This window comes from Rhipicephalus microplus, chromosome 5 (genome assembly GCF_043290135.1).
Source record: "Rhipicephalus microplus isolate Deutch F79 chromosome 5, USDA_Rmic, whole genome shotgun sequence".
Lineage (NCBI taxonomy): Eukaryota > Metazoa > Arthropoda > Arachnida > Ixodida > Ixodidae > Rhipicephalus > Rhipicephalus microplus.
This window is the reverse complement of record NC_134704.1, coordinates 207,694,155-207,705,469: the sequence shown is the minus strand read 5'-3', so window position 1 is coordinate 207,705,469 and position 11,315 is coordinate 207,694,155. Positions and strand designations below refer to the sequence as shown.

At 42.4% G+C, this 11,315-nt stretch overlaps 1 protein-coding gene across 4 annotated transcripts; it reads left to right on the top strand.

The window, feature by feature from the left end:
* The first annotated feature begins 247 nt into the window (after nt 1–247).
* LOC142818104 (uncharacterized) lies at nt 248–9,028 on the top strand. 4 transcript variants are annotated; one of them, XM_075896422.1, is made up of 14 exons: nt 248–394; nt 2,901–3,086; nt 3,543–3,704; nt 3,916–3,990; nt 4,670–4,738; nt 4,815–4,967; nt 5,358–5,414; nt 5,496–5,660; nt 6,155–6,220; nt 6,298–6,366; nt 7,287–7,507; nt 7,602–7,761; nt 8,491–8,619; nt 8,904–9,028. In XM_075896422.1, the coding sequence occupies exons 1-14, from the start codon at nt 388–390 to the stop codon at nt 8,951–8,953; spliced, it is 1,569 nt and encodes a 522-aa protein (XP_075752537.1). In that variant the 5' UTR covers nt 248–387; the 3' UTR covers nt 8,954–9,028. The 4 variants fall into 4 exon arrangements, with proteins under 4 accessions (XP_075752537.1, XP_075752539.1, XP_075752540.1 ...); XM_075896424.1 differs by lacking the exon at nt 6,155–6,220; XM_075896425.1 differs by lacking the exons at nt 6,155–6,220; nt 6,298–6,366.
* Nucleotides 9,029–11,315: the final 2,287 nt, after the last annotated feature.

The following is an 11,315-nucleotide window of genomic DNA, read 5'->3' as shown; positions in this document are numbered from 1 at the left end:
ATTCTCGAGTGTCCAGTGTTGCAATGCCGCACGGTCCCATCGAGCAGACGACAACTGACCATGCTGACGACTGGGCTGGCCTAGGTTATCGTGAATAGAGCAGCATTGGAACTAGAACGCTGTGGGAAAACGAATGGGCGACTGAAGTTGTGGTGGTGCTAACAAAAAAAAAGCAGTACCTTAATGCGGTCACCATGCGCAGTCAAGGTGCTTTTAAATCTGGATGTCTACGACACTGTTTACCCATTTTAAAGTGACGCAACTATCATCATCATCATTATGGGCCTGCAGTAAGTCAAGTCGAGTCATTGGTCGAGTCAACATTCCAATACAACACTTCTCGCCATAGAGGAAGCTTCTCGCAGAAGCCCTCAAAGAATCGTAAGCATGCCAGGTGAGTGTCTTCTGTTAAATTTTCATATTGAAGTTGTAAGCCGCAAAGGTAAATAAATAAAAAAAGAGAGGACAGTTGATTTTCAGCCTCGCGCTGTATATCTTTACTGCTTATTCATGTATGTATGTACAAACCAACTGACTAGCCTAACAACGTGTTCTGGTGGTGGGTGTTCTTTGGTCTAGCCACCATTCTACTGTGCTCTGTGCTGTTCAAGATGGCTGAGAGCGCGGATCGCAAATTTCGGCGTGAAATTAATCGGCGCGTCAATGCTAGTTTTCAGCTTATTGACAGTGAGGCCGATGTCATAAATGACACGCGGTACGTTGACCGAGATTCCCGCAACGCCGAAAGAGAGAGCGACTTGCCCTCCGAGGCTTGTGCGGTCGACCTCGAAGACGGCCATCGTCGCCTTTGTGTTCATGACAGAGAACGGCCTTCGGCACACTCCTCGATCGTTCCAGAAACGGATGTGCCCCAAGGACACGTTTTGATTTCTGGCGACGCGTGCTACCCCAGCGGCTGCAGTGTTTCTGTGCCTCACGATCACACAGACTTCGAACGGCGTGCCTTCCATGACAGCAGCGCTGCGGCTTCGACTTCGGCGACCTCGCAGGTGAGGCAGAGGGATTCTTTCGAATTGGCACCGACTGGGAGTAACGAAGAGCAAGTTTGTGAACGCGGCAGTGTGGACAGCTTGCTGGCCTTTCGTGAGAGACTGCAAGCGTGGGCCTTACAATCTCGCGCATCGCACACTTCAGTTACATCGCTCTTGAGAGTACTACAGTCCCACGAATGCTTCAGCGCGCTCCCTTCAACTGCAAGGGCATTGTTACAGACGCCCAAGAAGTGCCTGGAAGTGTTGCAGCTGGCCGGCGGGAAATACCATCATTTCGGCCTCAGTGCAGGCCTACAGCGAGTGCTGCAAGATTGTGCAGAACTACCAAGAATTTTGAAGCTTAGCTTCAACATTGACGGTCTGCCGGTTTCAAAAAGTTCACGGGGCCAATTTTGGTGCATACTGGGACGCATAAGTAATTTGGAGGACAAAGCACCATTTATAGTGGGTGTTTTTTTTCGGAAGCAGCAAGCCCAACAACGCGAATGATTTTTTGCGACCATTTGTTTGTGACATAAATGCTGCTATCACAACAGGGATTACCATTGGAGAAACTGCAATTCCTGTTAGCTTGTATGCCCTCATATGTGATGCACCAGCAAAGGCATTTGTATTATATGTCAGAAGCCACACAGGCTATTACAGCTGCACCAAATGTGACGTAAAAGGTGTCTACTGTGAGGGCAGGGTGTGCTTCCCAAACGTCAATGCTCGCAAGCGAACAGATGACAGCTTTCGCTTAAAAGTCCAGGAGGAGCATCACACAGGCGAAAGTATTCTTGAGGAACTTCCTTTTGACCTAGTGAAAGATATACCATTAGATTACATGCACCTTGTGTGCTTGGGTGTCATGAACAAGCTCTTGACACTGTGGGTACGTGGCCCAAAAGTGACCAGACTTGGAAGCAAAGTGCGTCTTGAGATGTCGGAAAAAAATTCTCAAATTGCACGGTGTGTTCCATGTGATTTTAGCCGAAAGCCGAGGAGCATTGCTGAACTTGATCGGTGGAAAGCGACTGAGTTTCGCTTTTTTCTTTTATATGGAGGACCCGTTGTTTTGTCATCACTGATTCCTGCACACATGTACAAGAACTTCTTAGCTTTACATGTGGGGATCTCTGTTCTTTCCACACCAGCTGCACCTGCAAGTGAGATAGAGTATGCCGGAAACATGCTCAAGTTTTTTATCCGGACATTCATAAGCATTTATGGCAAAGAGCATGTTTCACACAATGTGCATGGCCTGTGTCATTTGGCAGATGATGTTACACACCTTGGCCCCTTGGACTCATGGAGTGCCTTCCCATTTGAAAACCATATGTCCTCGTTAAAGAGAATGCTGAGAAAGCCAGACCTTCCCTTGGAGCAACTTTGCAACAGGCTTGCTGAGCAGGCACACCGTCCTCTGAGGCATAAGAAAACTGAAAGCCATGTCGTATTTGCTGCAGAGCATGCTGACGGGCCACTTGTTGCTCCATGCCGAGGCCCCGAGTTTAAAAAAGTAACATTGCCTGGCAATGTCATTCTTAGAGCTGAAAAGAGAAATGGGTGCTGTAGGCTAAGTGATGGGTCAATCGTCGTTATTGACAATTTTGCTCATCTCCCGTGCGGTGAGCCATGCATAATTGGAAGGAAGTTCCTCAAGTGTGAAGATTTTTATTCTCTGCCATGCCCTTCCTCCATACTGGGAATTTACTCAGTGTCTCAGCCTTCTAGTCTGCGGTATTGGCCTCTGAAGAACATCTCACAGAAATGCCTGAAAGTGTATTTGAAAAGGAAAAGCATTGTTTTCCCTCTTTTGCATGCTACAGTGCACATGTAATAAACTTTCACAACTGTGTCAGAATGTATACAGAATTTGAATTTGGCTTCTCTTTCTTTTGCAAGGTCAATACGTTGTCGTTCTCTTCCCAGAAGAGGATGATACATCTGGGATCATCCTCAAAAGTTGGCTGAAAGGCGACGGCTGCCTGTGGCCTCGACAAACTAAATATGTACATAGTTTGTTGAAGGCGAAAGCGACTCCAGGGGCTGACTGGATAGAAGTGCCTTGCACTGTTGTCCGAGAATTTGGTAAATTATTCCTTATTTATGCTGTTTTACTGCACGTTTTTCAGCGATTTGGTCAGCAATGAAGTAAAAGGTATGTAATAAACTGCAATTTCAGCATTGTAACTCTAATTGCCACTTTAGATCAAAGTAACTTCTTAAAAGTTTAGATGGGTTCGAGAATATCAGGAAAAGATATCAGAAGATGGCTTCGAAGAATATCAGAAGATAGCTTCGAGAATATCAGGAAAAAAAGAACAATTATGCGAAATCAAGTATCTCATATTTTGTGAATACTTGCATGTCAGCTGTCATTGCAGCAAAATTTAAATGATCCATTTTAATATCATGGGTGACTCTTAGTACCTGCTTGGTAATGACTTATGCAAAGGAATTGGAGTTCTACTTGTTATGTGTGACAGATCTGAGAAATGATCATGCTTATCATTTAATTAGTAGTTGTTGCCCTTCTTTCTGCAGATACATATGCCGAAGCACGGGCAAATCTGCCAAGGGTAGAAAATGGATCCAACTTGGACGGCGAGGCAGAACTTGGGAAAGGCAGAAGAAAAAAAAATAAGAGATCCTATGAGTCTGAAGATGATGAAGGGGCACCATCACCTCCAGCTTCAATGATAAGACGTATAACACCATTTTTGAACTTTACGTAAAGTGAACTGCTTGTACTTATGTTTTTTAATAGTATTGAATCTTTTTACATCCTGCAATGCCTATTTTACAATGATAGCCCCACGGAATTGCTCACACTGTTTTCTGTTATCTACCGCCAAAAGTAACACTGGGTTATCTGGCTTTAGGGCTGTGAAATGCTGATTCTGGCTTGCTTTCTTAGGGAGAAAACACAAGCGACCAAGAAATTTAGAGAATCGGCCACTGCCCACCCAGCCACGGTCATTGGAACATGAAGGTGATATGCTTCTGGGATAAAATCCTGTTTTTTTTTCTTGCTATTTTATTTATCTCTCCTCTTTACAACCCCTTTTTCTACACCCCTATGCAGGGTGGCAAACTGGTTAATAACTCCATGTTAACCTCTATTTACTTTTCATTTTCCTTTCCAAAATGTCATGTCAAATAGCATATGACATGCTTCTGACCTGCGATAACTGAGAATGTCAGCACGCATTTAAGTACTCGCTTCCAACCAAGAGTTTTTGCCAAAGGGGATATTGTACGTAAACCATGCACATCAGTTTTAGAGCAGCTCTTGAACACCCGTTCTTGCATTGAGTGGGGTCGCCATGGCCATCAGTGGCCTGATGGACATGAAAAAGTAACTGATAGACACAAAAAATTAAAACTGAGAAGAGAAATACCCAGGGTCGTATCGAATTTGGACACTTGCCCTTTGCTTGGTGTTGAGTATTCCACGACAGAGTGATGCTAGCGCTTGAAATTCATTTTTTATATCATTCTCACTGCACAGATTTGTAACTTTGATTATGTTGTAGACGGAGCTGATTTCATGCAAGGTTTGCAGGTTTTCAGGAGCCATGAAGAAACAATGGAAAATTTGTCTAATCTTCACATGACTATTCTACTGTCCCATTACCCGCTGATTTTTTCTTGCCTCTGTTTTCTAACAGGGTATGCAGACAAGGCAGGGCGGCAACCACTGCAGCAGCATCGCACCACAGGCCAGGAAGGGGCTTTATGTAAGACTATGTTTGATGAACAGCTCAAAGTGCGTGTGTAGAATTACATTTCAAAGCTTCACTTATGTTTCTGCAGTGACTAGATCCAATATCAGTGAAGTGCCTGCGTTCGACTCCAGTTCACCAGCAGGCATTAGGCCATCACAAAGAGCCCCTTCACCGAGAATGGCATCACCTGAGGGTCAAAATGTTTACAGAGGTTCATACAGCAACAACTGCAGACCTCTGGGTAAGTGATACAAAAGCTGCCTTCCATGGGTGTCACTTTACGTGTGAAGTCTACCTTCATATTTATTGTCTGTTATGTATGCAAGTTGTTATTTTACTTTAGGCACCAAGTTTTCCATATGCTAAGCAATATGTTTAGTCTAAAGCTATGGTAGAGCTAAATGGCATGGATGCTTCTTTTCAGTTTTGGAGCAACTTACTAACTGTAGTTGGTGTGTCAAGTGTAAATGTAGTTCCAGCCTTCTAAACTCTGGAACAACTAAAGCTTTGCATCACTTTGCAACTAAAGCTTTGCAGCAAGTGTTGATGGAAAGATGGTGGGAGCTTCGCGTAACTGGCCAAAATAACTGTCCCATCACTCTGATTCTTGTCCCTTTTCTTTTTTATGCAGACAATCTTGAAGGGCCACCATTTCAGCAGCATTACAGCAGTCAGCAAGGGGCTTCATGTAAGACGGTATTTTTGATAAAATGCTCAGGGGCTGTTTTTAGAATTGTGCAGCTTAAAAGGCTCATCTATGCTTCTGCAGGGACTGCACCCAATAATTGCCACGAGCCTGGCTTAGGCTTTCCCTCAACATCATCTATGCCTGCTCAGAGAGCAGGATATAATGAGGGGCAAAATGTCATCAGGAATTCTCCTACCAGTAGACACACACCTTCCAATTCCCCTAGCACTAGAAGCATACCTTTTGGTAAGTAACATTAGAGCTTCCTTAGATCGGCACCTATTGTGATGCAGACTACCTTTATATTCATTGTTTGGGGAATACAAAGTGTTTTTGCCTGTACGTTATAAAGGTTTGCAAGTGCTAAGCAACACGTTTCGTCTGATAGCTGCACCAGTGGTAAACAACATAGGGTGCTTATTTGCAATTTCGGAACAATGTACCAAATGTAGTTGCTTTATCAAGTGTAAATGCCTGTTGTCTCAGAAAAATTGAAGCTAAGGTGCCAGTAATTAAAGCTTTAATACATAAACAACTGTTATCACCTTTTTGGTGTACAGAACATGCCTCTTGATCGCAGTGGAAATGAGAAAACTGCGTGTCACTTCGATGGCAATGAGCACGCTTTTACCCCATAATCAAAAAAAAAATATTTTTTTTTCAGTAGACAGAAATGACAGTGGCATCACTTTGTAGCAAAAACAATGGCAACTGTCACTTGTAGGAACTGTCACCTACAGAGCATGCAGACAACCTTGAAAGGCAAGTGTTGCAGCAACATAACAGTAGTCAGCAAGGCCCTTCATGTAAGAATACTTTCGATGAAATGTTCAGAGCTAGTTTTTAGAAGTGCATCTTAAAACCTTCATCTATGCTTCTGTAGGGACTGCACACAATAATACCCATGGGTCTTCATTAGGCTTCCCCTCTAGCAATAGAAGCTCACCTCCTGGTAAGTAACATTAAAGCTTTCTTACCCGGGTGCCACTTCAGAGGTGAAGACAATCTTTGTATTTATTGTCTAGGGAATACAGTTTTTTTTCTCTTTAGATTAAAATCTTTGCAAGTGCTAAGCAAAACGTTTTGTCTTATAGCTGTGCCAGTCGTAAGCAGCATAATTGCTTATTTGCAATTTCGGAACAATGTACTAACTGTAGTTGCTTTATCAAGTGTAAATACCTGATGTCTCAGAAAAATTGAAGCGAAGGTGCCACAATTAATACTTTTAATTCATAAACAACTGTTGTCGCCTATTTAGTGTAGAGAACATGCCTCTTGATCACAGTGGAAATGAGGACTGTGTGTCACTTTGATGGCGATGAGCACGCTTTTACCCCATAAATGAAGAGTTATATTTTAAACATTTTTTTTTTGCTTTCGTTGGGAAAGTGATAGTGGCATCACTTTGCTGCAAAAACTATGGCAACTGTTATATGTATGGTCTGGTCACACATTGTTTCAGTGCTTAAAACATTAAAGTATCTGTTTCTGCTTATTCTATTTTTCACAAATTCACTTAATAACCTAACTTTCAACAATTTTTCTGAACTTATTCCAAGTTTTTGTTGAAAACTAGGTTGTAAATATATGGGTACACTGAATCACAGCACGCAATGAAGGTGCTTCATCTCAGTGTCAACTCTGCATGCGTATTCAGGTCCTAAAAAGGCATCACTGAGCATGCTAACAAAATAACTGAAGCCATGTAGGCACAAATTTCTAAAACCGACAATAATGTGCAGAGAAGCCATAAACAACTGTGTGCTTGTTTTGCTGTGTTTAGTAGCACTTCTCATTTTCAATGTTATCTCAGCTTTTGCCATTTTATATGTTGCAATTCAGCGCTATTACTTCATGAACACGTCTTTACAGAATACGTGCGTCAACTCATGCGAATTTCGCAAACTATCCTGATGAGGCTAGAGCAGCTGGGACGACAGGTTGATGCCATGCAGCAGCACCTTTTCAACACAACAGTGAGGCTTCAAGATGAGACAAATGATGATGTGGTTTTGACACCGGTCAAGGATATTGACCAATTTCTAAGTCTTGAGGGGAGACTTGCTGCTGATGGCAACATTAAGCTAAAGCTTGTACGTCATTCATTATATTTTTCTATAATTTTTTTTTCTAGTCACTGCATTAAGCTACTCTTCTAAAAAAAATAATGACCTCAAAACTGTACAGATACAGCAGCTTGCTGGCCTTGGTGGCTCAACTTTTGGGGCAGCAGCCAGGAGGATGCTGGAGCTTCTGCTAAGCCTTGAGGTTGCTGTGCAGTTCAGCTGGGCAGGCCAAAAAGGCAAAAGGAAGTTTGTGGATCTAGGTGTCACAGATGTCATTTGCAGTGAGTAATTTGTTTCACAACACCATGTGCTGCAAGAGCCGTGTTTGAGTACAGACATTTCTAAGTCTGTTATCCACATTATCTTTCATTTGAAGTCAATAGCAAAAGAACAATCTTTTCATGAAAGCATTAAATTTTTTAGGATGCTTGCTAATTAAAATTATGTGCTTAAACGTGGAAAATTTTTAGCATGAAATATCTGTTGTCAGTAAGAAACCCTGCAGCTTCTTCAAGCACACTAGTATACTTGCATGGCACACATACGCAAGCATTCACTACTTGCAGAAGTTATTATCAGGTAGCACTACTAGGCATTCTTAACTGTAGTGGAAATCTTATGTACAGATGAAAACTAACAGATGGAAGCTCATAGTGATCACTGAGGATCTCTAAACAGGAATAAGTACCTAAGACAAGCTGGTCAACATTTTCATACATGGACGTATTTTCGTCAAAGGCGCCTCATCATTCTTTGCATGCTAGGTTTCAAAAAAGTTACAATGATGTCTTCTTCGTGGTGTTCTTCTTGTAATGCAACACATAGTGTCAATGTCAGTACTCTTGAAATTAACATGGGGAAGGATGGCAAGGACCTTTAATGATGATGTGCCCACCTATCAAAATGTCGATCATGCTGACTAGAGGTACTTCTTCAAACAACCTATGTAGCATTATATTAATGTATTATGTTTGTGTAATTCCTGTTTTATGAACTTTGTACTTTTTCAGAGGCCGTGAGGCGAAATTTTCCGGAAACAAAAAAAAATGACATCGAGTGTGTGATTAAAGTGTGGCTTCGGCATGCTGGGGAAAAGCTCCAGAAGCAGCGCTTAAGAACTTCTCGCACTCACCATGAGGGTGAGTTTTATTATCTGTGCTGTTGAAGCTATCATAACATATGATACTTTTGCTGTTATAGTTTAAATAATTTTCTTGCCTTACTCGAATTTTGATGTGTATGCAAGCATGAACTATATAAATCATTTTCACCATTATATAATGGCTAGTTCGTACCTGCACATTATGGTAATATAATTTTCATTTTATGCTTTCAAATCTGGCATGCTGTTATTGTCTTAATATTCTTATTGATACTCTAAATTCACTTGTGCTTCAAGATATGCTGCTTTCTATTACTACAGAATGTCTTCAAAGTGTCGCGTTGTCAAGCCCATCGGATGAAGACCTCTGAAGGCACAGGGCAAGAAGTCTCATCTAGTGAAAACTGCCAAGTTTCATTCCTGAAAATAAACATGTTTTCTGTGCATTGCTGTTTTTATTGCTATACTTGAAGAAATTGTTACTGAAACCTCACAGGCAGTGCTTTAAAGAGTGTGCATGTTCAGGCACTTTTGATTGATCAGTTGTCATTTCAGCGCTCCAAAAGAAGAATTAGAGCAACTTTTCGTAAGGTCTGATGAGTGCCTAGGTCTTGTATGCTTCGTCCTCAAAAAGTACTAGACTCATCATAATGTGCTCTTTTCTGGATGCCCTGAGGACGATCTGAGGCCGGACAAACGGACTGGTTTAGGACCACTTGAGGTTCATTTGAGGGCTTCCTCAGGTCATACTTTCGTACGGTGTAGGTCATCCTCAGGACAACCTCAGGTTGTCGGAGCGTTGTCTGGGTTCATTCATCCTTCCTGAGTGCCGGTGGATGCATGGAAATGCATGGGTTGCCACTGGTTAGAGAGGAGTTTCATCACGCGTTGAGTAAATGTGGCGGCTATCTTGAATCATTTTATTTCATGGGACTTTGAGAATCTTCTTTTGCATTTTAGTTGACATTTCAGTGCATAATTTTTCAAATGGAATCGCAAATCAGGTACAAACACATGTATCAGCGTGCAAAACAAGAAATACTGACGACGGAGACAGGTTGTAAAAAGCACTGGCCACCAAATGCTTTTTAAACTCATGATACCAGCTATATGTGAATACAATGGTAGACTTGTTGCCGTTGGAGTAGACGGAGACAGGTTGTAAAAAGCACTGGCCACAAAATGTTTTTTCAACTCATGATAGCAGCGATATGTGAATACACTGGTAGACTTGTTGCCGTTGGAGTACACTCAGCTGGCTTCCATTTACTGTCTGCGCAAGAAAGGACAAGGACTATGACTTTTGACAGTGTCCGAGGCATCCGGTGCGCATAGAAAACAACCCAATACAGATAATTTTGCGCATAAATACCTTCGTCTCAAATGGCAAGTGTAGATCGCAGGTACATGAATAATCAATGAAAGACACTTTGCAACTGTTTTGAAACGAAACAGCACTTAAAACCACTTATTCAACACTAATTCTTCACACAATAGGTGCACTTCGAACCTAATTGCATAACCACATGTAGTGACATAGTTTCCATGAGCACTCTTGTCATCTTTTCTTTTTTTTTGCTAATAAACAGTTGTGGGTATAGCGCGTCGTCGTTTACTTTCTTAAGGTTGTCGGTTAATTTTTTTCTTTTTGCGCTAATATGCGTTTCAGTCTGTCATGCATCACCAACTAGCCCTCTTTTCACTCTTTTAGAGACACGTAGTCTTTTACAACACAGAAATCACCTTGATCATTTTTTCACGGACCTCGGTCACTGGAAACTCATGAAAAGTCGAATCAGGAGTCTTCCCTTGTCTTGATTCGCAGAAAGGCACGCAGCACACCACCACGGTGATGGTTAATTTGCACCAAGAAACCTCGCTTCGCTGGTGTACAAACTGCACCGACCTGCACGCTTCTGTCGGAGCTCGGCACGAGCAGGCGGTAGCAAAAGATCGTCATTATACTTTTAAGTTTATTCAAAAAGAGGCTTTTATTCATTTTAATCGTCCAGAGTGTATGCACGCGTAAACATTGCTGTTTTTCTCCCAGCGTCGCACGAGCAGACGACAAAAAAAAAAATGCTGCGACTTTTGTTTTAGCCGTCAGCAACTGGTGCGGATGGGATAAGTTGCAGCGCCATAGGGCGCATATCGGCAGGCGCCATACCCCAGAAAGGGCGTGCTGGCGCTTCGACGGTCGTGATTTTCACCAGGTCGCAGTACTCATTCCCGTGCATAAACTTTCCTAATATACCTTTAGGAAACTTTACGCTGCTGTGTACGGCATAGAGTTTTCTAATATACTATTTCAGGAAACTCTACGGTGTACGGCCCATCATTCCCATGCTTGCTGAAGCGTCGTGTGTTGCAGCTTCCCTAGGATGGATGGATGGATAGATGTGGCTGTACCCTTTAGATCGGGTGGCGGCTAACGTCACCTAGCCGTAATACATAGTGAACTAACCATTAGACTTATCTTTTTTCCCCCTTTAAATAGTGAGGTTGAGGATTCGTACTTTGCTGTGAAGGGTTTAATTTTCACTCGTGCCTTGACTTTCGCCACCAATCAGATAACCTCCTTCTAGTTAAGTCTACCCGCTTGAAGTCTATTTTGCCCTCCCTGTTCCTAAACACCAGTGCTTTGAAAAACCCTGCGCCATCATCTCGAACTATAGGGTGAAGCCCTTTACAGAACATTATGAAGTGTTCGGCACTAGCGCCAGAGTTTCCTCT

Bases quoted from the DNA above. Each gene is read 5' to 3' on its own strand.
- LOC142818104 (XM_075896422.1), top strand. The intron at 4,968-5,357 runs GTAAGTGATACA...TTTTTTATGCAG, and splicing joins CAACAACTGCAGACCTCTGG to ACAATCTTGAAGGGCCACCA. The intron at 5,661-6,154 runs GTAAGTAACATT...TGTCACCTACAG, and splicing joins CACTAGAAGCATACCTTTTG to AGCATGCAGACAACCTTGAA.